At 44.4% G+C, this 26,657-nt stretch overlaps 2 protein-coding genes across 2 annotated transcripts in view; one reads left to right on the top strand and one right to left on the bottom strand.

The window, feature by feature from the left end:
- The window catches only part of OSTF1 (osteoclast stimulating factor 1), a 37,447-nt gene extending 29,263 nt beyond the window's left edge, over positions 1-8,184 (bottom strand). The window contains exon 1 of the mRNA XM_019555007.1: positions 8,028-8,184. Coding sequence (XP_019410552.1) covers positions 8,028-8,061 — 34 coding nt within the window. The 5' untranslated portion in view covers positions 8,062-8,184. The remainder of the gene's footprint in view (positions 1-8,027) is intronic.
- A 1,817-nt stretch (positions 8,185-10,001) lies between these two features.
- Positions 10,002-26,657, top strand: part of NMRK1 (nicotinamide riboside kinase 1) — a 34,795-nt gene continuing 18,139 nt past the window's right edge. Inside the window, 4 exon segments of the mRNA XM_019555006.1 lie at positions 10,002-10,037; positions 12,030-12,051; positions 12,054-12,087; positions 12,502-12,592. Of these exon segments, the coding sequence (XP_019410551.1) occupies positions 10,017-10,037; positions 12,030-12,051; positions 12,054-12,087; positions 12,502-12,592 (168 nt within the window). The 5' untranslated portion in view covers positions 10,002-10,016.

Below are 26,657 nucleotides of genomic sequence, written 5' to 3'. Positions count from 1 at the left end.
GGTCATTTGACCCCAGTATTCTTTCCTGCCATGGCAGGGGATCGGACTAGATGATCTGCTCAGGTCCCTTCCGACCCTAGAAACTATGAAATCACTGATTCTCTGAATAAGCACTGAATCTTCAGATTCGGCCAAATCAAATTGGGGGCAGTGATCTGAATCAACTAATTGAATCACTGTCCCCAATTCAGGCTGAATCTGAATTGAATACGGCTCATTTTGCATACCCCAGTCCCCACTATTCCCTTTCCAATGCAGAAATCAGTTCTGCCTGAAAAATTATGAATATCAAATGCTGTGTGCTAACATTAAAGGCCTCATAGGACCCACATTGGCAAAGTGTCACAACAGCTCAAAAAGCATTGCTGCTGCTGATTTTATAGAAAACTTAGATTAGGGCAAACTTTTAGTAATGTTATACTGTAACTAAAAATGTTCTCATCACATTACGAAGCTCGTGTCTCCTCTTAATAATCCGAGGTTTGTGTTTAATTGCTCAGCATTAATGGAGGGTTGTTTTCAAATAAGTGCCTAGTGTGTCTTTGCTGACAAGGCATCACTGTTTTCTCACAGTAAAGCTTTTCTAGTTGTGTTTTTTTTCCTGCCATGACTTAATTCTTCTGTATTATTCTGTAGGCATTAACATTAATGCTCTCTTCTTTCCTGTTGCACTTGCTCTTGAGGCATCCTGTGCATTCCTCTTCTTTACCTCCACCCCCTCGAGAATTAAAAATCCCATCCCTCACTAAAGTTACTTATTTCAACATCTGAGCTGGGCTAAACTTCTGGAGAAAAAGGGGAGGGAAAGCTATTACACTTGTTGGTTAAGTTGGCTTACTTTGGACACAGAAGGAACAAACTAGACTTGATATATATATATTTTTTCTAATAACAGACTGTAATAATAAACTAACATTTACAGGATCTTTACAGCAGGTCTCCTGTTAGAACTCAGGACCCTAATCTGTTTATAGGATACCATCTACTCCCAATGACTTAATTGACAGTTGTTTTATATCAATGATCTGCCAACCAGGGTGATGGAGTGCCCTAAGATCTTTTTTGAAGGGTGCCAACTGCCTCTTCCTCCTCCTCCCTTCCCCCAGCCCTAGCAAGGAGATAAGCACATGCTCATCCACATGCCAGTTGCTCCTCCTTTTCCTTCCATCTGCCCAGCCCCTGTGAAAGGAAGTAAGCATGGTTGAAAACTTATATGTAAAAGGAGACATATTGGATGTTCAAGACTTTGTAGTCAGTATACATATTCTTCTGAACAGAATAGTTAAACATAGATTTTAGAAATGCAAATTTGTCGAAAGATTGGTTTACAGATTAGCAGCCAGTATAGAGGGTAAGATTATCCAAGCAACAGCAATACAGTGCCTTTATATTGTAGGTAAAAAGGCGTGTTTAACCTTTTGGAGGAAAGGAGGAGGAAGGGGAAACCTGGGATATCCTCAAGGAATAGATGTAAACACGTATGCAGCATTATTATTTGCAGAGAAATGTCACAAGTGTACTTTGGGTGTCCTCTCTTAGTATTGGAAGATTCAGATATTTCTGGAGGCCTTGTTTACTTGGATCCAGGATCTGTGCCCTCCCTCCTCTAGCCAGAAGCTGCCCTGTGCCTGGTCACAAAAGTGCTGTAAACAAACTCAAGACTGAGACCAAAACCAGCCATTAGTATTTCACATTCAAACAGGACTTTCAGCTACCTAAAATAAATAGTGTATGTTGGCTTATTTTTTAAGAATGTTTGTCAACAGTAGTGAAGTAGCAAGACTCTTCATCCCTCTGGTTGCTTCTGAGCAATAGCAGGGAACTTTCTTTGACTGACTAATCTGTTGCACCAGATTTTTAACCTCCCTCACTCCCCACGTCCTTGTCCATAGATTGCAAACTTTCCAGCTATGACTCAATGTAGTGCTGTATTCATGCAAATGACATGGGGCTTTCATGCAGCTCCTGCTTTCCTAAGCAGTATGTAGAATAAATATGATTATGACAAGCTTTCTTAATAGTATTTAGGACCCAGTCTGCATAGCAAAAATGCTATTGTCAGCTACAGAGATGTTGGACACAACTATTAAGTTTTTTTTAAATAAGTTTTTGTCTTGGTTTGTTTTTTTAAAGATTTTGTTAAAAATAGGAACTAAACCTGCGTATACGTTATACCACAAATGACTTCATAAGCTTATCCTATATAAACTTCACCTTTCATGTTGCCACCCTTCCTTTCCATCACTTTGTGGGTTTTGGGGGGGGGCGGGGGGGTTTGTTTTGTTTTGTTTTGTTTTTTTTACACTCCGGTCTTTGTAGCAATGCCCCAGCTGCCTTTTTCTATAAAGTTCTGTGCAGGACTGAGACTACAAACAGAATTTACTTTTTTTTTTTCTTAATTGTTCATCTAGCTAGACCCCTGGAAACAGTTTGCTACAAATCTATACACTGGTCTATGTCACAACCACCACCAGACATAGCATGCAATCCAAGGAAACAGCTAGTGGTAGCAATTCACTGTCATGTAAAAAGGATTTAATAATAGGTAACTTTTATACATAAGAATAACAACCTCCACACAAATGAACAGTAAAACATTTAACGAGCTCTGTCATGTGAGGATATGAATGGAGCCACTAGAAGAGACGGCCTATACTTGCATATTGTTAGCTACTAGAAGAGACTTTACTGTTTTCTACTCCCACTCATCTCATTTGAAATGCTAATGACGGATCTATCTGGAATAAAGCGTACTATGCTACTTTTTTAGCAAAGGTAAGAATAAAGCCGGGAAAACTATTACAGGAGCTAATGGAAAAAGTCATCCTTCATCCCCAAGCCCCTTACCCAGCACAAACACTCTTCCCTGGTAACTCAGAAACCAAGTTTTTGACCCACTGGGCTGAGAAACAGGTTGGATAACTATCCAAGTGTTAACTGTCTGAAGAGGAAGTTGGAGACAGCATCAGACTATGTATTCAGATGAAGTAATCAGAAAGTATATATGGGAGGATTACTAAACATATGCAGTTGTACTGTGATATTACATAGAGCTTTCAGCCGCTAGACAAAGATCCATATATTTGAATCTATTAACTAATTTAATTTTTATAATGCATGTGTCCCTTTCACTCTAGAGTTTACTCTTTAAGAACTGATATACAATGAAAGTTTCTTTTGTGGATTATGTTCCCAGCAATTAGTAATTGTGTAATGTCCTTGAAGCAACTACATGTATTGCTGGTATGAAAGATCAGGAGAATGATGATGTATTTTTAGATCTGTATAATGCAATCTTCCATTCTCTCAAGGAAGTTTTAAATTATTCTCTCCTCCTAATTAGTTCTTTTACTAGCAGTACTGCTTTCTCTCCAGATCAATCTCTTCCTTTCCTCTTTGGAACACTTTTATCCTACTTTACGCTGTCCTACTTTCGGCTGAATCCTGGAAGTCAACTCCCTGATTTTTCTTCTATTTCATTTGGGTAACAGCAGCCTGCAACAGGGTTCAATAGACTTGATACCTGTTATGTCAAACAAACCTGGATGCCTGGCAGCAGTAAGTGAGAAACCAGTGTTGTATGACCAACCCATGTCAAGAAGATGGGCACAATTTGTGAACTGCTATTATTAGGTACTATGCAGTCATAAAAGTAGCTCTAAATTTAGGTAATTGAGGTGTGTACCTTCTCGAAGGTTCAAACCACAGAATAAGAACTCATGAGACAAGAAGCATTACAGATTACAAAATCACTTCAATTAGACTTGCTAAAAGCACTCAGTGCAAAAATGATTTCTGACTACATCTGAAGAACACTGACAGCCTCTTCCCAAACTATGCTTTTGAAGCAAATTTATTGATTGCCTTGTGCTGGCACATAGTTTTCAGAGTATTTTCCAGAAAGAAGAGACTTTGCCATGTTGGAACATTCCCTAATACTTTAAAGCAGTAAATCCCAACCTCTTTACATTCAAGGAATCCCTCAGAAAATGCCAGCTCTTAGTTTTCACATTTTTTTTCCTATGACAAAATAACAGAGCAATCTTTTCTGTTGCAAACTCAAGAAGACCACAACAGGTCAGAAAATTTTTAACATTATGGATTCCTATTAAAAATCCCTAGGTTTATCTTGTGAATCATGTTAGCACTTAGATGTTCAAACACTGCATAGCAGCCTGCAACACCACTGAAAGGATCTTAAGGCACCCCAAGGTACTATGGCACCCTGACTGCAAATCATTGCTTTAGAGAGAGACTTAGATATGGTAGTTTCTTATGCCTGTACAAAGAGATCTACAGATTATAAAAACTCCTCAAATGCTTTTGAAAAATTAGATTCTAACACACCTCTTTGCCTAATTAGAAGATTAACTATAATTTTGTATTATAAGTTTAAAAGAAAATTTACAAGAAAAAAAACTGATCGCACGCTGTTGGATTTGAAAACTGGGCAGAAGCCTCTGGATAATGTTCAGCTCCAGACAATGGCAGTTTTATCAACATAAAAAAAACCAAAACCCATTTTCAAGGGGAAGTAACAATTGGCAAGTAAGAAGAATCAGCAAGAGGCTGAAGCTTGGCACATACATAATAACCAGCTGAAACTTTGAATGCTGAGTAGGTAGGCTTTCTATATTTGCTTCAAATCAAACAAAGTTACTTAAAATGGTAATTGAGTCAGTACATCAAATAGGTATTTTAAATATTTCAACAAATACAGTAAGAGAACACGATGTCAGAGCTTGAAAATATTTTAGGGACCATGCAGTAAGTATTTTGGAAAAGTATGGCTCACATCACCATAACTGACACTAAAGTTGGGTTTTGCATGTAGATAAGAGGTTAACAGCATATACTTAATGCAGAAATAATTTTGAAAAATGTAATTAGAATTTAAAATACAAAATAGGTGTATGTTTGTTTTTAAATGACCAATTGTCAGACATTGGTACCAAATTAGCTGACTTAGTAAGATACTTGAAACTTCTCAAGCAGCTAAACCAAAAATCTTGTGTGCAGGCTGCATTTCAGGCTTTGTCTTTAGTTGTTAAAATTGAAAGCTATAATGAATAACTTACACTGTGCCGCAGCACTGAGCTCTGTGAGCTAGTTCTACATGAGCTAGGTTACTGTGGATAGACTGCTTCAGGTACCTGGGAAATCAAAGGTTGCTTGGATTTCTCTACACTGCAGCAAAGCTTAGACATGCAACATTGTCCATTTAAGTGCACAGTCCCTGAACTGAAAAGAGGGTATGCATTCACTTGATCTTTAATATAAATAATACTTCTTAAGTGCACAGTCCTGTCACTACTGTGGTATTAGCAGCCCCAAAACTGACTAGTTCCCTTCATTTTCGAGGTTTGTACTAGCCACACCCTGACAGTGGTTTCCATTTTCATTGCTCTGGCGAAGCTGGTTACAATGTAGACAAATACAGTTAGTTACTGGATAATTAATCAGACCATAAGTTACAAAGCAGGCAGTGAAAAATGGCTGCATGAGCAGCCTCTCTGTTCCTGTGCAGCCTGTCCTTCTTCCCACCCTGCCGCATAGGAACAGAGCAAAAAGCAGTGCAGCAGACTAGGCATAAGGGGATTGGAGGCTCAGGGATGATGAGGGACTAAATTGGTGGCATGCTTGCCAGAAGTTTGGCCCCCACTGCTATATACTATGATTTATTTCACAGAAGCCCACAAAGTCTTCCCCTCAATCCCCACACAAAAAAATAGGTACAAACTTTTATTGTTCTAATTGGGCATAACAAAAAAAAAAAAAAAGTAGCTGCTCTATCTACTGGCCTGCTCCTACTCGCTTTGCCTCTTTTTTACACCCAGACTAAACCATCCTTTAAAGAGCCTGGGAAACTGCCTCTTTAACATAGCGTAGTTCTTCATACAGCTTTCTGGATAAGGAAATGTTCTTTTTCAGACTCTGCTGATGGAGAACTCTATTTTTAAAGTCTCTCTCTCTCTAGCTATTGCTTTCAATTCTGTTTTTTTGCACTAAAAATCTTGTTGAACTAATCCTCCATAGACCCAAGGGGAACTAGGGACATGTACGGTGTTCGAAGGGGCAGGGAAGCCCGAGAGGTGCTGGGGAAGCTTCAGTGAGTGTGCATTTTAAGCAACAAAACGTAAATAAAAAAAAGATGTGGGAGGCATGGGGCACTCCTGGCTGGGGAGCTACAAGGGGGCATGGAAGAAAGAGTGAAGGTAGAAAACCTGAAAATTTGTGAATAAAGCTTGCTTATACATAAAAATACTGCTATTGTTTGATATCAGAGGGCAAATCCAAGTATGTTTCACATGCCCTATTTGTGCATCTCTATGCTTTAGCAGACAGCACATTAAAAGACACATGCTGCCAATGAATATTCATAAAATTAGTTTTTGCTTCAGTGCTTATGCTCTATTTTTGTAGAGACTGCAGGAACACTTCCCAATCTGGAGCCTAATGATCCATCTTCCCACCGAGGTGAATGGGAGAAGTCTCCATTAGAATCATAGAAAATGAGGGTTGGAAGGGACCTCAGGCAGTCACCTAGTCCAACCCCTGCTCAAAGTAGGACCATCCCCATTCTCTATCTCCTAACACAAGAACAAGTGCATATTGGAAAGAAAAGAATTAAAAAATTTAACTGGACCAGCAACCTTCCTAGTCCCAAAAAGACGCAGTATAACACGCTCAGCAGCCTGGCAGGTACCAGGAAAGACCGAAGCCTTATACGTCAAAAAATTATAGAGAACTCGGGACTCCCAGAGATCATCTAGTCCAGAGGTGGGCAAAATATGGTGTGGGAGAATGGGCTGGCAAGCTGGATCCTATCTGGCCCATGGGCCCCCTAGAAAATTTAATATATATTTGCTCCTGGCTGCCTGTTAAAGGTGGCAGGAGCCAAGGGCAGCAGGACCCAGGAGCAAGGCCCACTCAGCTCTACCCCACAACCGGAAGCCCCCGTCTAGCAGACGCTTCTGGCCTGGGATCGTGGGGCTGTTCCTGCTTCCCTGTGCCGGAGAGGGAAATGTGGCCCTTGACATCTTGCCAAAACTTGGTAAGTGGCCCTCCACCTGAAATAACTGCCTGCCCCTGATCTAGCCCAACCCACTGCCTGAGGCAGGATCATCCCTATCCAAACCTGTACAGTTCAACATCTAAATTCTGCATGACTTTCAACCTTGCCACAACACAGACCTAACCCATTCACCTGCCACATCTAAAGCAGGGGAATCACTCACACCACTACTGTTCCCTCAGTGTGCCTGCCCCACCTCCCTCCTGCAGCAGCTTGTGGCCAGACTAGGGTGGGGGGCAAGTGGCCAGACACTAAGCAGGTGGGGGGGGGAGCGTTGGTGCCCCCTTGCTATGGCACTGGGCGCCTCATTGGTATGCCACTATGTGTATGCTATGATTTTTTAAATTTTTTTTCAGCTTAGAAGGAATGCTGGCACCACCTTCAAGCTTCTATAAAAGTGCTACTACTATATTCTTCCTGGGTAACATTTTGTGGCGAGTGAGAGGCTAGGTTAGGGAGCAGGCCTAGCTCCAGCTGTGGAAGGGCAGTATTATGTAAGCATCAGAGTCCTAGACACTGACTTCCACAGCCTGGGCTGTGCCTCCATTTTCCCCACCTGTAAAATGGGGAGAAGGACATTGGCTGCCGCCTTCCAGGAAGCAGTAAGTCGCAGCTGCTCGTTTGGCCAGGCCAGGCCTCAGTGCAGGGCGGTTTCCTGCACCTTCACCTCCAGCCTCTGAAGCGGGTGCAGGAGGGTGAGGCGGCAGCTCTGCCCGGCGCTGCCAGCTCCTGCCCTCCGCCCCTGAGTTCGTCACAGCCCCACCCGGCCCTCGTTTCTGCAAGGCGAGGGTTACTGGCTGCCTTAGCAGCGGCTCCCCGGTTTAACCCCACTGTCATTCAGGTGGGGGGACACTGGGGGTCACTCCGGAGCGGTCACGGTCACGGTCACGGCTGCCGGGATCCCCCTCCCGCGGGTGCCCACGTGTCATTGCGGCTCTGCTCCTCCCCCTACCTGGCTTAGCCGGTTTCGGCGGCGGCTTGGACATGGCTGCGGCTTCGGCCGCCCCACCCGGCGGTGCTGCTACCGCTGCGGGAAGGGGCGCGGGGCGCTGGGCTCCCCGCGGGCGGCGGCAATGAGGAAGTACGAGGCGCAGCGCCCCTGCGCGCGGGCCCCCCTGCAGGCGGCCGCGGGGCGCTGCAGTCAGGGTCAGGGAAGCCGGAGAGGAAGGAAGACAGCCAATCCCCGCCTGGGCGGAGGAAGAATGTAGCCAATGGCTACGAGGTGGGCGGGGGTCACGGAGGCCGCGCCCCCTTGCTCCTCTTCTCCCTCCGCCCCTCACCGGTGGGCGGGACTAGGTTCTGAGGCGTCAGGAAGTGGGGGTGGCGCCGGGGCTCTGGCCGCAGCTGGGGGAGGGCTCTGAGGCGTAGCGTCGCAATGGGGGCGGGACTCAACGGTGCTGCATCACAATAAAGATGGGTACGGGGCGGAGCTCTGCGTCACAATGGGGGCGGGGGCGCTGGGTTCATCGTGCGGCGCGGGTGCGTGGCTCCGTGCCAGGCTGCAGGCGGACCCTGGGGACTGTGTGGGGCATCGCAGGGGAGGCTGCCCGGCGCCCGGTGGAGCTGCCCCGCGTTGAGCGGTGGGTGCTTGCTCACGCCGGGCGTGAGGGGCTGGCGGGTGGGCAGCAGGAGGGGGGAGGGGAGCGGGGAGCTGAGCCGGTGTCCAGCGCTGCCCAGATCCGGGACCCTGGAGCCTGATGCAAGCTGCCGGCCTTCGCGAGGGGGTATCAGCCAGGGCAGTGTTTTCCAACCCGTGGGGCGCGTTGTTGGCAAAGATCAAGAGTACTCGCTGCAATGGTGCGGTATCGGAGCTGAAATGGACTTAAGTAAAGGGCATTGTGTGGCGGAGGGGGCACCCTTGTCCAAGTGCACTGTGGACAGGACACCTTGTAATTAGCTTCCTACTGCCAGTTCCTAGCCGGGCGACCTCAGCTACGCACCTGCTTTGTGGAAGTGGGGGACCCCTCCTTAGCTTTCTTCTGCAGGCAAGCGAGGCTTGGGGGGCATTCTAACCCCAAGACTCCGGGCTTGGGCCTGCACATAGGTCACTGGATCTGGATTTAGCTTTGGAAGTTTCTGAAGCTAAGAAGTCTGGGGTGGAGGATACATGCTGGTTGCAGGGCTACATATGGTGTTTAAATGATTTGAGTTTTGCTCAGTCAAAAGGAGTCAGAACTGATCTGGCCCAGAACATGAACAATCTTCCACAAAAAAAAAAAAAGTAGGTTGCAAGAATATATGAAAGGGTAGCAAGTAAACTTTAAAAATGGGTTCTCCTTTAAAGGAGAAAAACCTAGGAAACTCTGGGTTTTCCCCTTGGAGGCTGGCAGAGTTCCAGCCTGCAAGGGACTGCTTGAGGCCTCTCACAGTCTACGAACCACCCCGCCTCCTGCCCCACACAAGGGGGGGCAAGGGGTGGCAGGTCCAAAGTGAGGGGCACTGGGTCAGGACTGGCCATTGATGCTTGCAAATGCGTCCTAGTACAAAAAAAGTTGAGACCCACTGATCCAGGTGGCCTGGCCCTTGGACCCTACAGCACTTTTGGGATGTTAGGCAGGCTACAGCTAGAAGGTGCTGTCTCCTGGTTGTTTGTTGCCTACACAGCTCAGATTTGTCACTAGAGGGTGGGCGAGCAGGGGCGTGTCTAAGAGCCAGGCCACCTGGGCTCTATCCCTTGCTGGGGGTTGGGAGCAGTGCATCCTGGGATGCTCGAGGACTGCAAAATTGCTCATTTTTACTCTGGATCAGATGGGAGTTACCCCGACACAATCTAGGTAGGACAGCCCAAGGTTAATCCTCTTCTGAAGTGATGTAACTTTGAGGGTGCTAACAAGCTTTAATGCACAGAGGCTTTAAGTGTCCTTAGTATGGTTGAAGCGTAGCATGTCATGTAACTGTACCCAGAGGGCTGGCTGTGGTTAGCATTGTCTGTCTTGGGGTCATGCAAGGCTCACAACTTGTGGTAAGTTGTCTCTGAGCATACCTTTAAATGTCAGTGTCTCCACTGGCCTGTTGCCTTTCACCAGTCTCCAGTTGTGTGTGTCTATGTGTGTAAGAAGAATTGCCTATGTGAAAACCCTTATAACTAAATTTACTTAAGAATTTGTATAGAATGCATTTAAAACCTCAGGACCCCCGGTACTGGAGGTACTTTATTTAGATGTGCAGCACTTGCTTAGATGCCAGATAGGTCCATGATCCTGAAAAATGCCATGCATGGATGTACCCCTGCATGGGGTTAATTGAGTTTAGTGATGCAATCACATGGGTCCACCTTGTGCATCAGAGTACAGGAGCGCTGCCTAACATTGCCCAAAAGGGGGGGTGTTATTTAGTTGGTCATATGGCTGTATTTTGTCTTCGAGCTATTTGAAGAAACACGGCTCAGTTTATTTTATATCCAGACCAAGCACTTTTGTGTTGTGGTGTGTCCAAAATTGTTACTATCCTATTGGAAAAAAATAGAAAATATTGTAAAGACTTTTTGCTTTCAAAGATGAACCAAAAAATATATTACCCTTCCCAATGCCTGGCATCCCACTTCAAAGTTCATCCCCAAATAATCTTAGATCTATAATTCAATTTAAATGTTTTAAAAGTATTTTTTTATGTTGTTTTCAGTGTGTGTTTGTAATTTAGCATGTAAAAATGTTCTAATGCAAAGTGTTTCAGAATTTGACTCCAGTGAGATGTTCTACAGTGCACACCATATCAACCACAAGTATCAAACTTACTGTTTCAGGCCATAGCATCTGATTGCATTACTGCTGCCATCTACACATGCGAAAGCATCTTTGAGTGATTGTTTTATTAAACTTGTTTGGTCTGCTCTGTGTAGAGATAATGTGAGCTGGCCATAACTATGTTGTAGAATTATTACTAGATCAGGTGCAGACTTGAGCTCTACATACCTGTTACAGGTCTATAATATGCCTATAAACAAGTGTTGGTTCGACTTACACAAGCCAAACTGAGCCTTGTTATACTGAAATTCTGTGGTGTAATACTGCCATTCACCTATGTGGCTTCACAAGCTGTTTGTTTCTTCTTGTTTCTTCTGGAATTTTTCTTAAGCTACGATTACACTTGAGATGGGCAGTGACGTAAATTAGAGAGTTCATAGCCCTTCACAGTATGTATCAGAGTTGCCTAGTTCGTCAGCTAGTGGTTTTTTGTGCAACAAAGGTTAATTCTTTAGAACAAAGTCCAGAACTCATATTTATTTGAAAATATTTGCATTTGGATAGACCAGACAACCACCATGTACATCTGTCTGCCTCCTGTTAAAGCAATGTTGCCTTTTCACTCAATTGAAAATATTAATCCTTTAAACATTTATAATGCTGTCTGAGATTCTTAAAGCTTTTACCAAACATGTATTTATTTTCAGAAATGTTGAGCTCCAATTACAAAGTTAATAGGTACTGTCTCAGTTCAGTGTCATGATGAATCAATCTCTAGGTAACTAATCACTGAAACAGATCTTGAAATGAGTAGACCGGATTTTATTTAACCAATGGGGAGAACTGGGGAACAGAAAAGTGACCTGTCTGATACTACAAAAGAAGTCTGTGTTGGGGGAGGAATGAAGAACTCAGTCTTTTTACCTATATAAAACAAGACAGTAACCCATTTCTCTGCTCTTGTAGTTTACTTCTAAGGGCTTAATCTTACAAAAACTTTTTGAGCTAAGCAGCAGGAAGGAGTTGTAGGTCTGAGTCTTATATAAATAGGTAAAAGGAAAAAACGTCGTCAAAAACGATGTATATGATGTAATGCACTGTAATCTGATTTTTATTTTCAGTTAAGACATTGGAAGTTCTGAAGATAACTGTCTAGCAGTGGTAGAGTTTAAAAAGATAAAAGGGTGTTTTACATTAATTGCTTTTTCCCCTTGTAGCATTGCTTTTATCATTGCCGAAGTAGGTGTGTTCACTGACTATTCTTGTTTTAGACGGTTGGAAGAAAGGAAGTGGATTGCTAATTATGAAACTGGTTGTTGGCCTTGGAGGGTAAGTACAAAAAGTTTAAATTCTAAAGCAAAAATGTGAGATTTCTTTAAGCTTCAGGATGAATTCTTCAAGTGCCTGTCTGTATATGAATGCGTTATTTTCAAAGAAGGAATTAAAAGCATGATCTTAACACTTGTCACTAGTATTGCATGCAATTTTTTTGCATCTTGTCCCTACCTCCATCATAAATCAAACCTTTGGGACATCAGCTCTGATCTTCCCTATGCCATTATCTTGTGCATTTGTTGAAAGCAGTCAGAACATCCAGACAAATGACTGGGAGCCATGCAGGCATGATCAGTATTGTGAATAAAATTACGTTTTGGCAGTGGCTTTATTTTTGATGCATGCTTTGTTCCTGATTTTTTTTTTCTTTCTGTCCTGACATAGCCTTTATTCTGTTCTTTAACTCAGTGTGACAAATGGGGGGAAAACAACACTGGCAGAAAAGCTTAAGAAACTGCTTCCAAACTGCAGTGTAATCTCCCAAGATGACTTCTTTAAGGTAACAGCATATACAGAAAGACTTTGTGCATAAAAATAGACTTGAAAATGTACTTGCTGCAAAACTATTAATAGAATTTGTAAGATAGAGAGGTAAATCAGCTGCACTGTAATACTGCTGGGATGCTTCAGTTGCCAGAATAGATTTGTTATGTGACCAAGAGAGAAACAATCTGACTGTATTCCTTGATGGTGTGTTTCAAGATCAGCAATAGGAATAGAGTATATGAATTTTCTAAACGGCTTCCTGGTAATTTGGTTTTGCTTGAGGGTTTTTTTGCAATTATGTATAACTTTAGAGAGAAATTACAAACAAAAATGGCATCCAGGAATGAAGATTACCCTTAGGTCTAAAATGCTATGTTTAAAACTCATGCTAAATGCCCTCCTGTCAAAGTTCCACCATTTTTGGTGAGTGTTGCCTCTGGGCCATACTACCTAGTCAGTGTTAGGGTATCTTCCTCTCCTCCAGCAGGGATAGAGCCCAGGTGTCTTGGTTCCTAGAGGGCCTACAGCCCTCTAATGGCAAGTCAGAGTTCTGCAGGCAAGAAATGGTACTGACTCTCAATATGCAATTGCTCACAGCTTGTTCTGACTTTAATACCATTTACCATTCCACAGATTGAGGATGGTCTAAGTGCAGTGTATAACTTTACCCTAAAACTCTTAAGTATTATGGTATGTTTTTCTTATCTTCCCTAATAATAATAACCATAATAATTAGTTCTAGCATCAGTGTGAGTAGGAGGAGATTGTCCTTAATTTTGACACTGCTGATCTCACACTGCAGTTTACATAATTGTTCATAACCCCATACACACGCACAATAAAATAACTTAAAGCAAGTTTACCTGAGAATTGTGAATTAAGATGCATCTCTTTCTTTTCTCTTCTTTGGGAGAACAACAAAGATACTGTGCTCTGTATTGAATTTCCATTTTAATTCCTCTTCCAAAGAATTGTCTATTGGCAGGTCAGTTGATATTCAGATGTGAGCTATGCCTTCTGAAATCATCACTTTTTGAAGTGTGATACAGGCAGTCCTCGACTTTGACATTTGAGTTATAATGAATGGCACTTATGACATTTATAAATTGACACCCTGTTTCGACTTCCTGACGTTGGTTTCAACTACAATGCTCAATCTGACGTGACAGCATGTCAGTATGCCAGTGAACAAGTTTGCTGCACTGTCCGTCTCCCTGCACTGATCTGCCATGCAAAAAGCCCTTCAAAAAGTCCAGCAAAGTCACCTCAAACAAGTTATTTCAAATCAATATGATTGTTATTTACAATATAAATACATTAATGTAGCTATATTACTCATCTATAATTGATTAAGTACAAAATTCTGTGTTATTTTTGGTGAAAATAGGGTATCAGCCCTTGGTTCAGGAACCAATAACCAATCCCCCATTTATAACATGGAACTGATTTTCCCATAAGAACAGAGTTGGGATGTTTCGACTTAAAACACAGTTGTCAGGAACCAATTGTGTCATAAATCCAAGGACTGTCTGTATTCTATTCATTGTAAACAAAAAGATGCCATGCATCGTTTTTGGACAACTGTTATTCTAGACCGTAGTTGAGTAGAATAGCATAACCCAAACATTATAAGATTATCCCCTACCATTTAGAACAGAAGGGCCCTGACCTCATTTATGGAATGAGATCAGGGCCCTTGAAATGGAAACTTTCTTCACAAGAGTGGCCCCACTGGAGCTATGTGTGATATTGGCTGAACTACTTGTAGTGGTTCTACTCGTGTAAGGGATACTACATACCTGTGCATATGTATGTGCAGGCTCTGGGATCAAGTGGATATGCCCATTGCAAGATATCTAGGTGCTCTGGTGCACAGCTTTTGACCTCAAGGCAAACAAACCATCCTCTTCCTGTCCACATTTTTGTTAGCCATGAACCAAATACTGATTGCTTGGGTCTAGACTGTACTCAATGGTATTTCTGCTTGCCGCTAGGATCATCATCCCAAGTTCCTCAGTGCCATACTGAACAAGTTCCTTTTAGGAAATAGGGACAACTTTACACAAGCTCCATGGTGGGAAGAGTGGGGGAGCTTTAATTAGAGTGGCTCATGGCCACTCTAATTAAAGTGGCACTTTTAATTAGTGGCTCTCATTCGACAAGCTTTAGTTAAAGTGCCCCCACCACCTTTTTGAAGCATGAGGATGCTGAATACATGTGACGCTGAGGCTGCTAGAGTGTGCTTGATTAATCAAGTCTGCTCTCGTGTGTCCTAATTAGTATGCGTTGGAACAGGGTATTAGGCATGTGTGTAGATTTTATAGGTTTCTAGGGTCAGAAGGGATCTTGGAGATCATCAAATCTGACCCCCTGCTCTAGGCAGGAAAGAGCAGTGGGTGCCTATCTAATCTCTTCTTGAACACCTCCAAGGTAGGGGAAAGCACACCTCCCTTGAAAGCACATTTCATATTTTGGCAACCCTCACTATAAAGAATGTCTTCCTGTTACCCAGTCTAAATCCACTCTCCTTTAGTTTGTGGCCATTATTTCTAGTAACCCTGAGGGGTGCCCTGGGCCCCCTTATTCCCTGATGACCTCCCATGATGAGTTTGTAGACAGCCAAAAGATCACCTCTCAGCCTTCTCTTGTGGAGACCTGAAGAAATTCAGGTACCTCAGTTTGTTTTCATAGGATCTTACCTGCAAGCCCTCAACCACACGAGTATCCCTTCTCTGAACCCTCTCAAGGTTATCCATATCCCTCTTGAAGTGCGGCATCCAAAACTGGATGCAGTACTCCAATTGTGGCCTGACCAATGCTGCATAGAGGGGAAGTATCACCTCCGTAGACCTGTTTGTGATGCACCTACTAATGCAAGAAAAAGTGCGGTTAGCCTTACTTATTACTTCATTACATTGGCAACTCATGTTCATTTTTGAGTTGACTAAGACTCTGAGATCCCTTTCCACTGCTGTGGTACTCAGAATAGTACTTCCCAGTCTGTAGGTGTATTGGAGATTTTTTTCCCTAGGTGCAGCACCTTGCACTTATCCTTGTTAAATTGCATCCTGTTCTGATCTGCCCACTTCTCCAGTCTATCCAAATCCACCTGAATTCACTCCCTGCCCTCCAGTGTGTTTACTGTACCCCATAGTTTGGTGTCATCTGCGAATTTGGACACAGTGCTTTTAACCCTCTTATCCAAATCACTGATGAAGATATTGAACAGCACTGGTCCAAGGACAGAGCCCTGGGGGACACCACTGCCCAGATGTCTCCAGGGAGAAACCATCCCATCCACCAGCACTCTGTGGTGCATCCCATAAGTCAGTTTTTCACCTTCCTTACTGTAAAAAAATCCTCATCACAGCTGCTCAGTTTGCTTGTAAGAATTGGGTGCAGCACTGTTGAAAGCCTTTTTAAAGTCCAAGTCAATAACATCTATCTGCACCCCTGCAGCTAAAAACTTTGTGACTTGGTCATAAAGAGACCAAGTTAGGCAGGATCTGCCTGCTCTAAACCCATGCTGATTTCCCCTTAACATTGTATTACCCACTGGCCTCCCCAAAATGTAATCCTTTATGATTTTTTTCTAAGGTCTTGCCAAGAATAGAGGTGTAAGGCTAACCAGCCTATGATTACCTGGATCCTCCGTCTTCCTCCTCTTGAAAATAGGGACCACATTGGCCCTTATCCAGTGTTCTGGGACCTGTCCTGAACACCATGAACGCTCAAACAGTTGTGCCAGTGGTTTTGCTATAACACCGGCCAATTCCTTTAGTACCCTTGGGTGAAGATCATCGGGGCCCGCCGACTTAAATATGTCCAACCCCGCCAAGTGCCCCTTCACCTATGGCTAGTGCTGACCTAGTGGACTGGTATTTCTCTTATTGGGGGGTCTGTTTCTATCTATGTCCAGGAACACAAATGCAAAGAAGTCATTTAAAAGCTCCACTTTATCCATCCTGTCTGTTCTGAGTTGCCCTAGACCATTCAGTAGAGGCCTTATGCTACCCTGCACCTTCTTCTTGCTCCCTACATACTGTACTTAAAGCAGGACTTTTTGTTACTCTTAATCTTTGTCACCAACTTAAGTTCAGTATCTGCTTTGGCCTTCCTCACTGCTTCCTCACTGCAAGCGTGAGCCAAACAGGTGTACTCTTCCTTGGTGGCCACCCTCTGCTTCCACAGCCTGTAGGCCTCTTTTTTCCTTTGAAGGCTCTCCTGGATTTCCCTGTTCACCCAAGAAGGTTTTTTGGGTCTTTGCCTCCCTTTGTGTGAACTGGGATGGTACCCATCTGTGCCTGCAGGATCAGTCCCTTGAGGAACTCCCACTCTTCTAGGACTCCCAACTCGCAGATGTGATTACCCCTCAGTCCCCCTGAGTGCCTTGAAGTTGACCTTCCAGATGTCTAGCACTTCAGCCCTACTAGTTGTTTTTCTCACCTTTTGCTGGATAGTGAATCCTATCAACTGGTGGTCACTATCCCCTACGTGACCTTGTACCTGTAGATCTCTTACCAAGTCCTCCCCTGTAGCCAGCACCAAGTCAAGTATGGTGTTTCCCCTAGTGGGACTACATACCTCTTGTGTTAGGTGCATGTCTTGTATGCAGGTTGGGAACCTACATGAATGGGCAGACCTGGCCGACTGCTCCTCCCAGCAGATGTCATGGGTAACCTAAATTACCCAGACAACTAGGTCCTTTGAGCGTACTGCCTTTAAGAGCTGTTTCGAGAACTCTAGGTTTAACGCCTCTTCCTCCTCCTGGTGTGGGGGTCTGTAGTAGACCCCTTCTGCCAAGTCCCTTTCACCCCTACCCCCTTGTAATCTGACCCATAGGACTTTGATCTGTCCTTCTTCTGTCCCCATTTTTATTACAGAAGATGTATAATGTTCCCTGCCATATACAGGAATGCCCCCCCCCACACTCTTTTTTTTTTTTTTTCCCAGTCTATCCTGCCTGTATAGCCTGTAGCCCTCAATGCCCACTGCCCAGTCGTGGGAAGGGTCCCACCAGGTTTCTCTTAGTCCAGCCAGGTCAAAATCTAGCAGGAGTGCAAGTTCCTCCTGCTTGTTACCCCTACTTCTAGCATTAGCATAGAGACACCTAAGCCCCCCAATAGGTGTCCTTGCTACTCCCCTATCCTGGTTCTTAATGGGCCCCGTAGTACTTACCTGGTGAATTCCAGTGTGCGGTTCATGGCTCATCTTTCCTAGACTTGTTCTGACTTGGACATTCCTGTCCCCCAGCGAAGCTAGTTGAAAGCTCTATGTAGGATGTCTGCCAACCTGTAAGAGAACAGACTCTTATGTTTTGGAGAGAGATCTAGAGCATCACGTCCCAGCAAGGTCCTATCCTTGAAGTAGGGATCATGGTCTAGAAAATCGAACCCTGCATGGTGGCACCAACTCTGAAGCCGTGAGTTGACCTCCCCAGTGCAGTTGCTGTAGGTGCCCTAATCTTTGATGTACTGTGAGACCCCTTGCCTTTCCTTAAAGATATCTAAGGCAGAAGCTGTTCAGTTTGCCACACATACTTTGGCTATTCTGCATGTTACTAAGTTCCTGTGCTTTAGCCATGGATCTGTCATGTGACTGCAGCCCAGTTGTTACTGGTGCACAGTAGTTAGTAGAAGCACATGGGAAAGCCTTTGTACATTACAGAAATATGCAGTGGCCTTAGAAGGCAAGGTTGCAATTCTGTTCAGGCTTTCTGGATCTGAAAATGCTGATGTACACCTGGGGATAGAGCAACAGAGTAGAGCAATCATGCCATTTTACAGATATGGGGTGGTTTGCAGTGTGTAAAACTTATGCAGTAGAAAACAGGACTGCATAGCTGTGTTGGAAGCTTGTCCTAAAGCACCAACACTGCACTTCATGTTTGATAGAAAGAATACCAATTCAGGAGTATTGGCGAAGCGTAGGGTGGACCCCCTGAGCACCCCCTGAGATGGCAGTGCACCCTCTATGAAAAGGCACCACTGATACTGCCAGCAGCACCTGCAGGAGGTCACCGCTTGCCACACCCACCCCTGTCAACACTGCCAGCAGCGTTTTGCAGGCGGTCCACAATCGCCGCTGGATGCTACCAATGCTGCTGGCAGCGTCTACAGGTAGCTGCTGACTGCTGGTCAGTGCTTGTCAAACCGCACCCCGCACCACTGACAGTGCTGTTGCAGCTCCATGCCTACCGCTGTCACGCTCCTACTGCCGCCACCTGACAGAGCTCACCGTACCCCCCCCCAGCCACTGTAGGCACGCAGCATTCATGTTCAGAAGTAGTGGCTATTGGTCCTGGAGGCTGACAACCCCACCTAGAACATACATGAAACTTAGAACATAGCATTTCAAATACATCCAAAGAAAGAATTAAGAACAAAACTGCCAACGCAAATGACTGCTAGCAGAAAGTAATTATACTTGGCCAACTACCAAACAAAATGGAAGCTATAAAACTAATACATAAACTAAAGCAAAATATAGCAAAAAAATGCAAGCAGATATAGTGTTTGTGATGCTTACTTTTGTCGTGCTAATCTTGTCTTTCTTTCCCAACTCACCTCCTCTTGATGTACAGTGTGGCATGGTATAGAGACGGCAAGAAGTGGCAGGCCTATCATGTTTGTCTCTGAAGTGGCAGGTCCATCTCCCAGGGAATCGCTGACATTGTCAGATTCTGAACAGCTGTGGATGATGGCACACTAGAGAAGCTGCAGGAATAGGGCCAGTAGAATTTCTCATGCTTGTTGAAGCATGTGCAAGGCACATCTACATGAGGCATTTACTGCATAGTTGACTAATTAGCTGTGCAGTAAATGTCTCAGTATTTACATGTACATTTACAAGTACTATCCTGCTGCTGAGTAAAATACAAGTAGTAGCTTACTATTAGTATTAGTAAATACAAGTACTACCCTGCTGCAGAGTTAAAAAAAAAAACAAACAAAAAAAACTCTGCAACAGTATATGCTGGAGGGGCTCGCTGGGTCACAAGGGTGCTTCAGTGCAGGATTTGCCTGCCAGCTAGCCCCACACTGAGGCACCCTTGTGCCCCAGCCATCCCCTCTGCAATGCTTTGAGCCAGGGGGAGCAGCCCTGGGCTGGCAGGCTGACCTCCAGGGCCCCCTGCCAATGAGGGCTGCTCCAACGCAGCCGTATATGCTGTGCCTGAATAAACTACTGCGGAGCTTATTGCTCCCAGACTCTTGTTCAGACAGCATGCTTGGGAGCCATAAATGTGGAGTAATAAACTCTGGAACAATAACCTTTGCAGTTTATTCAGGCACTTTAATAGCACATGTAAATGTGCTCACAGAGTGCCATGTGTTGTTACAGACTGCACTTGTGTCTAGAGAGGAAATTGCATAGACGCCACCACCAAAGCACGGTCTTGAACAAGGGCCAGTTTTTACCCAAAAGCCTCCTATAGGCTCATGTGCTGGCAAGTGTTAGTATTAGGATGGTATTTTATACCGTTATAAAAAAGTGCTCCATGAGCTCCCAGTCCCATGCCCCTTGTATAGTCTTCTGTTCCAGAAACCTGTCCCAATCTCTGCTTCCGCACTCATAATAGCTCCATGAATTCCTCTTACAATTGTCATTTACAATTGGCTTTCTTTTTCCCGTATCATAGCAATGTCTGTACAGGGAGATTCCTGGGACAAGTTGGTTGCCCCTTCAAATCTAAATGCTTGCAATTACAGTGAAAGAGATGGGTGGACGTTTGGTTTGTGTTTGTTTTGTGGGTAGCTGGATGGGGCTGGAAGTGAAAGAAACTTCATTGCATCTCTTAGCGTTTTCTGGTATGCTATGCTTTTTCATTTGTGAGCGTCCAGAGGTAGGCAAAAATTAACAGTACTGAGTAACTTCTCCCTCTCCACACCTCCCTTTTTTGTTTAAAACTCTGCTTAAAAATGTTTAGTAACTTTGGCCATTGTTAGGAGAGATGCATTTCATAACTGAGTCTGTCTTACCAGGTGGGGTTTCCTGGTGTTTTTCTGTCTGGGTGATGCATTAAGGGCATCTATTTTTAGATATAACTGAGTGGAAAAGAGAAGTGGAATTTCAGGCCAGTGCAGACGTTCCCTGAATCTATGCAGAGAGATGATTCTTAAGAACTTGGTGACAGCATCACATCGGTGAGTGGAGGGAACAACTGCATTAAAGAAATGGACTGACAGTGTTTACCCTAGCTGCTTACTTGCCCAAATGACTAAAATTGCTTCTGCATGAGAGGAGGTTTTTTTTGGTTTTGGAGGGGTTCAAACATCACTTTTCCAGAATATCGAAAGATGAGAGAGGACATTATTAGGTTGCCAAAGTTAATGTTATTTTGCTAGCTGTGAACTGACGCCCTCAAACTCTGCTGTCAAGGGATTTTGTGTTTTGTCTCTTTAGAAACGGAGTGCTCAAGAGGACCTTTGCCAAAAAATCCCCCAAACCCAGCCAACCCATCTCTTGTCTGTGAACACCTTGCATGAAAAGAAACTTGCAGAGACAAAGCCAAGTTCTTATGTAATGGATCTCTTACTCTTCACCCTGACCAGTACTGTTCTCATGGTTTACAATTCCATTGTTCTGTAAGCGTGTGTGTATTGTAGTATAAAGAAAAAAACGGTTTTACAAGCTTGGCAGTTTGTGTGTGGAGAGCATTTTTTGCCTTGCATAATATATCCTTAGAGGCCTCTGATCATGCAACTGTAGTTGAAATCAGTAAGGCATTATTACACAACCTCTCATGCTTGTTCTGTGTGTCTTGGGGTCCAGAATCAGGAGGAAGTATGAGAGAAGATGTAGATTCTGCCCTTACCCTGAGCCTGTCACAGTCCAGGAAATTCAAAATTTTTTCCTAGCTATTAATTAATTGTCCCTATGCTTTGCCTCAAACTTTCTGTCAAAGCAGTAATGAGCTCAGCAGACAGCAGCTGCTGAGCTGAAGTACTGTTTCCTCTATTTCTGTTGCCTCTGCTGGTGCAGTGTGGGGTTAGGTGCTGTCCTTCTCCAAGAGTGTCCTGTCTGCGCTTAAAAAAAAAAAAAAAAAAAAAAAAAAAAATCTAGTTTCTAGAATGGAACCTCGGGAGGATCATAGTACTGGCAGGCACCTTTATGCAGCTTTGCATAGCAAGGGCGTGACACAGGTACATTACTAGTTCTCCAGTGTGAATGCTTTGCAGGATATGCTGTCACCACAGCAAGCCAGTCTTATGAATGCCCAGCTATGCAAGTAGGCTAGGGATAGTGTTTTTATGGTCAAGCCGGTGCGCCAAGGTCTCCCTCCAAATAATAAATCAAATGAAAATGTGTTTCTCTGGCTTGGTAATTGCATGTCAGGACACTTCCTTGTCCTAGCAATCTGGAGCAGCCCACAACTAGACAAATTAATGGATGACAGATCTGTTAATAGCCATTAAACAGAAGAGTCTGACATGTTTCCTTTGGCGTCTTTAAACCAATGATGGTGGATGCTAGGGAAGCCAATGACCAGGGGATAGATCAGTCTGAGTATACCTGGTTCAGTTATTTCCCTTGAAAGCATCTGCTCCTGCTACTGTCAAAGATGGGATCCTTGACTAGAGGGACCATTGCTCTGACCCAGTATGATGCTTTCTATGTTCTTACAAGGAAAATGAGACATTTAAAAGGGTGATGCGAAAAGCTATCTAGCTGCTGGGGTGTAGAGGAGAAGAGGATGAAGTGTGGAGGAGGGCCAGAAAGCACAGGTATAAAGGATTGTGGGAACACAAGTGGAAAGACTACCTGTCATTGTGTCCTGTAACTTGTGACTACTCTGCACCATTGACTATTTCTCTGAAGTGTTATAGATCATAGGTCTGGGTCATTGACTAGCTGGAACTTTGGCCTCCTTCCATGATCCCTCCAGATAAAACTTAAAGGCAAACCAACTGGTGCCCCAGAATGTGACCACAGGATACGCAATTCTCATAGTTGCTTTTGTTCTGTTGGTCAGAATTCAGTGATCTACCAATACTGCAACTAAGTGAAAAGCTTCTTAATGGCATACAGTGGACATGTCATGCAGAGTCATTCCCCAGTGGCAAAAAATGAGGCTTTTGTGACAGTATGGCTGGAGCGTGGGGCTACTGTGCAACATTCCTGGACCCTCAAAGCTTTGAAATGAAATTCCTTTCTGTGGCCATCAAACTGATGATCCAGAGAAAACAAAGCTGGATCTGGATCAGAGCTAGGGAGGCTTCCCTGAAGGGTTTGTTTGTTTGTTTGTTTGTTTGTTTGTTTGTTTTAATACTGCAGATGTTTTAATAACTCCAAACCGTATTCCCTATCTGGAATTTATTAATTCTAAATTGCAAGAGAAGATAAGAACACCATTCCATCCCCCTGGAAATAAACATATTGGTCTTCCCAGAAATGGGAAGTTTTCTACCTGCACTAGAAAATGGGGATTCTCCCTCCTATCACGGTCAGTTTTAGGACTTAAGGAGTAATTATATGAAAACTTAGTTTTGTCCTCACAAGTTTCTGTTCATGCCTTGTATAACTAGGTACCCTGAAGAATACAGAGCAGCCAGATAGTGAACTCATACTAATATACTAGGGTAGCCCAATGAGACTCTGGCCTGCCCAGTCTATAACAAACATGTGGAAAAGTTGACCATAGGAAAGGTACCCATGGTGTTAGGGAGGCAATTTGTCAGTGCTCTGCATGTGAAAAGTCTAATGCTAATCCATCTCAGTCTTCTGTGCCATATTCTGTAGTGTAAGGGACAGCAGGAACAGCAGGTCCCAGTTGGTGACTGGCCGTGCAAATTTTTTCTAGGCCATTTGGTTTCAAGAGTGACCCCTCACAATACAAGAGAAGAGAAGAACACATCTAGCCTCACCTAATGAACAAAGAATACAACCAAGCCAACTCAAGAGTCACTTTAAGAGAGGAATAAATAAAAGCTGCCAGTTGCCAAAAAGAAGAAGTGTTATTTGTTGAACTAAATAAAAGACTCCTGGGAGTAAAAGAGATTAACATGTTATTAATTTCTAAAACAGTTAAAGCAAGGGTGACCAGCCTGTACCATGGGTGCCACAAATGGCACAAGCAGCATCCATGTGTGGCATGTGGCAGATCGGGGAGGGGACAGACAGCACAGTGGCACATAGGCCAGGGAGCAGAAAGTAGAGCAGCAGACCAGGTGGGAAGCACAGGACAGGGAACAGAAAACTGAGCAGCATATCAGGCAGGACAGAGGGATCAGAGTGGCACTTGGTGATGGTGTGGGGCTCATTTGTGTCATACCTGCCAAAAAGGTTGGCCCTCACTAAGCTAAGCAAATCAGTGATGAAAAAAGACAGGACCACAAGGAAGTCCAGCTGAACAAGAAAGGGTGAAGACTGCAACTAAATTAAAACTAGCGCACAGATTAAAATTAGCATGCATCTATAAAGAAGAGCCCATAGACTTGCTGGAGAGGTGGGACTTTTAGCCAAAGAAGCAGCAGCTGTTTTAAAAGCATAGATTCAGGGAGACCAAAATAGCAAACAAACCTGGAAATAACAAACAAATCAATAGTGGAATCCACAACAGTAGCTATCCTATCTTTGTTCTTATGAGAAGCTGCTGTCAAAAAAATTAAAAACAAAGACTATAGACACCAGCAAGCCAAAAAAAGCTATGAATGACTAAAAGAGTGATCAAGAAGGGGGTGTGCTTGAGATTTCCGTATGTCTTTGGGAATGACATAGAGAAGTTGGCCTCCAGCATTTTTAGATACTGTATTTATTTGAATTGAAAGTGAAGTGTCCCACTCCTGCATTGAATGTACAGTCAAGGAAGCAGACGGCTGCTGCAGCTCCAGGGTCAGGGTCAGAGTCAGAGCTACAGCTACTAACTTCCCTACAACCTCTGCTTCCCGCACTTGCCCACATATGCCACCACCACTTACCCCCTGTCATAGCTCTGGCTTGGGCTCTGGCCCCTATCCAGCCATGCAGTGGTGAGGGAGACAAATTTAAAATGACTCTCCAACAACTGGATTCTACAAATAGAAAAATTATAACAAATTAATAATTTTTCCATGTAAAGCTGGGTTGCTGGGCCAGTTTGTGGGTCAGACTGAGACTGCCCCCACCACCACCTCCCTCCCATGGTGCTGCAGCATATACCACACAGTGGATTCTGGCTCTAGGGCTTGCTGTGCACAGGCTGGACCCAGTATTGCAGGCAGCATGGGTCAGTCTGGGGTGCTACATACAGCTTGTGCTCTGGACCCCTTGTGCCACATGCACCACCAGGTGCAGCCTGGGTGCTGTTGGCAACATATGCCCCATGCTGGTCCCTGGGGCTGGCATTTACTATTTGTGGCACATGGGGCTAGACTGGCTGTGTGCCCTGCACATAGCACAGGAGGTCATTCCAGGGTATGTGCTGCACATGGTACCCTTCCGGGCCAGTCCTATGCACTGGCTCCAGCATCTCCTGCTGGACCAGACCCAGAGCCAGTGTGCAGAGCAACACACACAATGCATGCAATGTGCTCCCTAGAATGACTTCCTGTGCTGTGTACAGCTTGCATGGTGCTGGGTGCAACCTACATGCTGAATGCAGGGGCCAGCACATGGGGTTGGTTCAGGGACCTATGTATCCACAGCCTAGATCACAACACTGAACTACTGGAAACTCTAGGACTGTCTAAAACTAGGCAGAATTGGATTTCCAAGTTGATCAACAGGAGTATTTTGCTCTTTTTATTTATATATTGAGCATCTTTGCCAATGTCAGAAAAATCTAATCTCTCTGCCAAGGAAGAATAATACACCAAGTCAAATTCAGCAAAAGCTTGTAGCTGGTTAGATACTGTCATTCTCTTGTGGGTAGCTTTATAAATTATCACAGTACAACTTTATTTGGACTTTGGGTTGAATGAGTTACCTAAGGTTCTTTTACTGTATATACAAAAAGGACACCTATAGGTTCTAAAATAGCCATGTACGGAGACAAATAGCAGCTGAAGTGGACAAATACTGACAGCCTCAGCAGAGCTCACAAGCTTGGCCTGTACTTATGCTGGGAAAGCAAATACAATCTTTGCCACTTCAGGTGCAGACAGAAGTGCAGTTCTCTCTGTAACTCAGAACACTTTGCAGGAACTGTTCTGAGTTGCAACAGTCCCCTGGACCAAACAGAAGTTCACTGTTGGTTCCAGAGATGAGGGGAATCTAGCTGCTGGCTGCAAGCCTACAGCTAGTTTCTTCTAGCAATGGCCCCTCCTCCTTCCAAGCCTGTCACTGTTTTCAGAATGAGAGGGGGAAAAGGGAGCAGGGGAACTCATTCTAGGGGTTCCCTAGCCGGTACTGGAGGCTGGGGTGGGTTAATTGAAGCCCCCCACCTCAGGGGGGCTCCAATCCACCTGCCCCACTCTCCAGAGGGAGCTGACTAAACCCCAAACTAAACTTCCCCATCTCCCTTTCCTCCCTCCTTCAAAACAGCAACAGGCTGGGAGTGCAAGGAAGCCTAGGGCTTCCAATGGGACACGTACGTGTCTATACACCAATGCCAGGAGCTTGGGGAACCAACAGGAGGAACTGGTTCTCTTGCTAAATAAGAAAGAGTACGATCTCATAGGGATAATGGAGACCTGGTAGGACTCCATCTATGACTGGGCCACAGGTATAGATGGCTATACCCTGTATAGGAGATATCGTGCAGATAATACGGGTGTGGGGTGGGGGTGTAGCTCTCTATGTCAAGGAAGGCTACCCTGCAAATTGACACTGGCACCCAGGGAGGACGATTGGAGTCTCTCTGGGTTAAAATATGTGAGTAACATGGCACAGGGGACATCATGGTAGGAGCCTATTACAGACATCCTAGCCAGAAACAAGACAAGACCAGGAATTCTCCAGGGAACTGGCTGAGGCTGCACGTTTCATAGTTTCATAGTTTGTAGGGTCGGAAGGGACCTGAGCAGATCATCTAGTCCGACCCCCTGCCATGGCAGGAAGGAATACTGACCCCAGCAAGATGTGCATCTAACCTCCTCTTAAACACCCCCAGGGTAGGAGCCTGCACCACTTCTCTTGGAAGCGGGTTCCAGACCCTAGCC

This window comes from Crocodylus porosus, unplaced genomic scaffold (genome assembly GCF_001723895.1).
Source record: "Crocodylus porosus isolate Cpor-Errol unplaced genomic scaffold, CroPor_comp1, whole genome shotgun sequence".
Lineage (NCBI taxonomy): Eukaryota > Metazoa > Chordata > Crocodylia > Crocodylidae > Crocodylus > Crocodylus porosus.
This window is presented reverse-complemented; position numbering and strand designations above follow the sequence as displayed.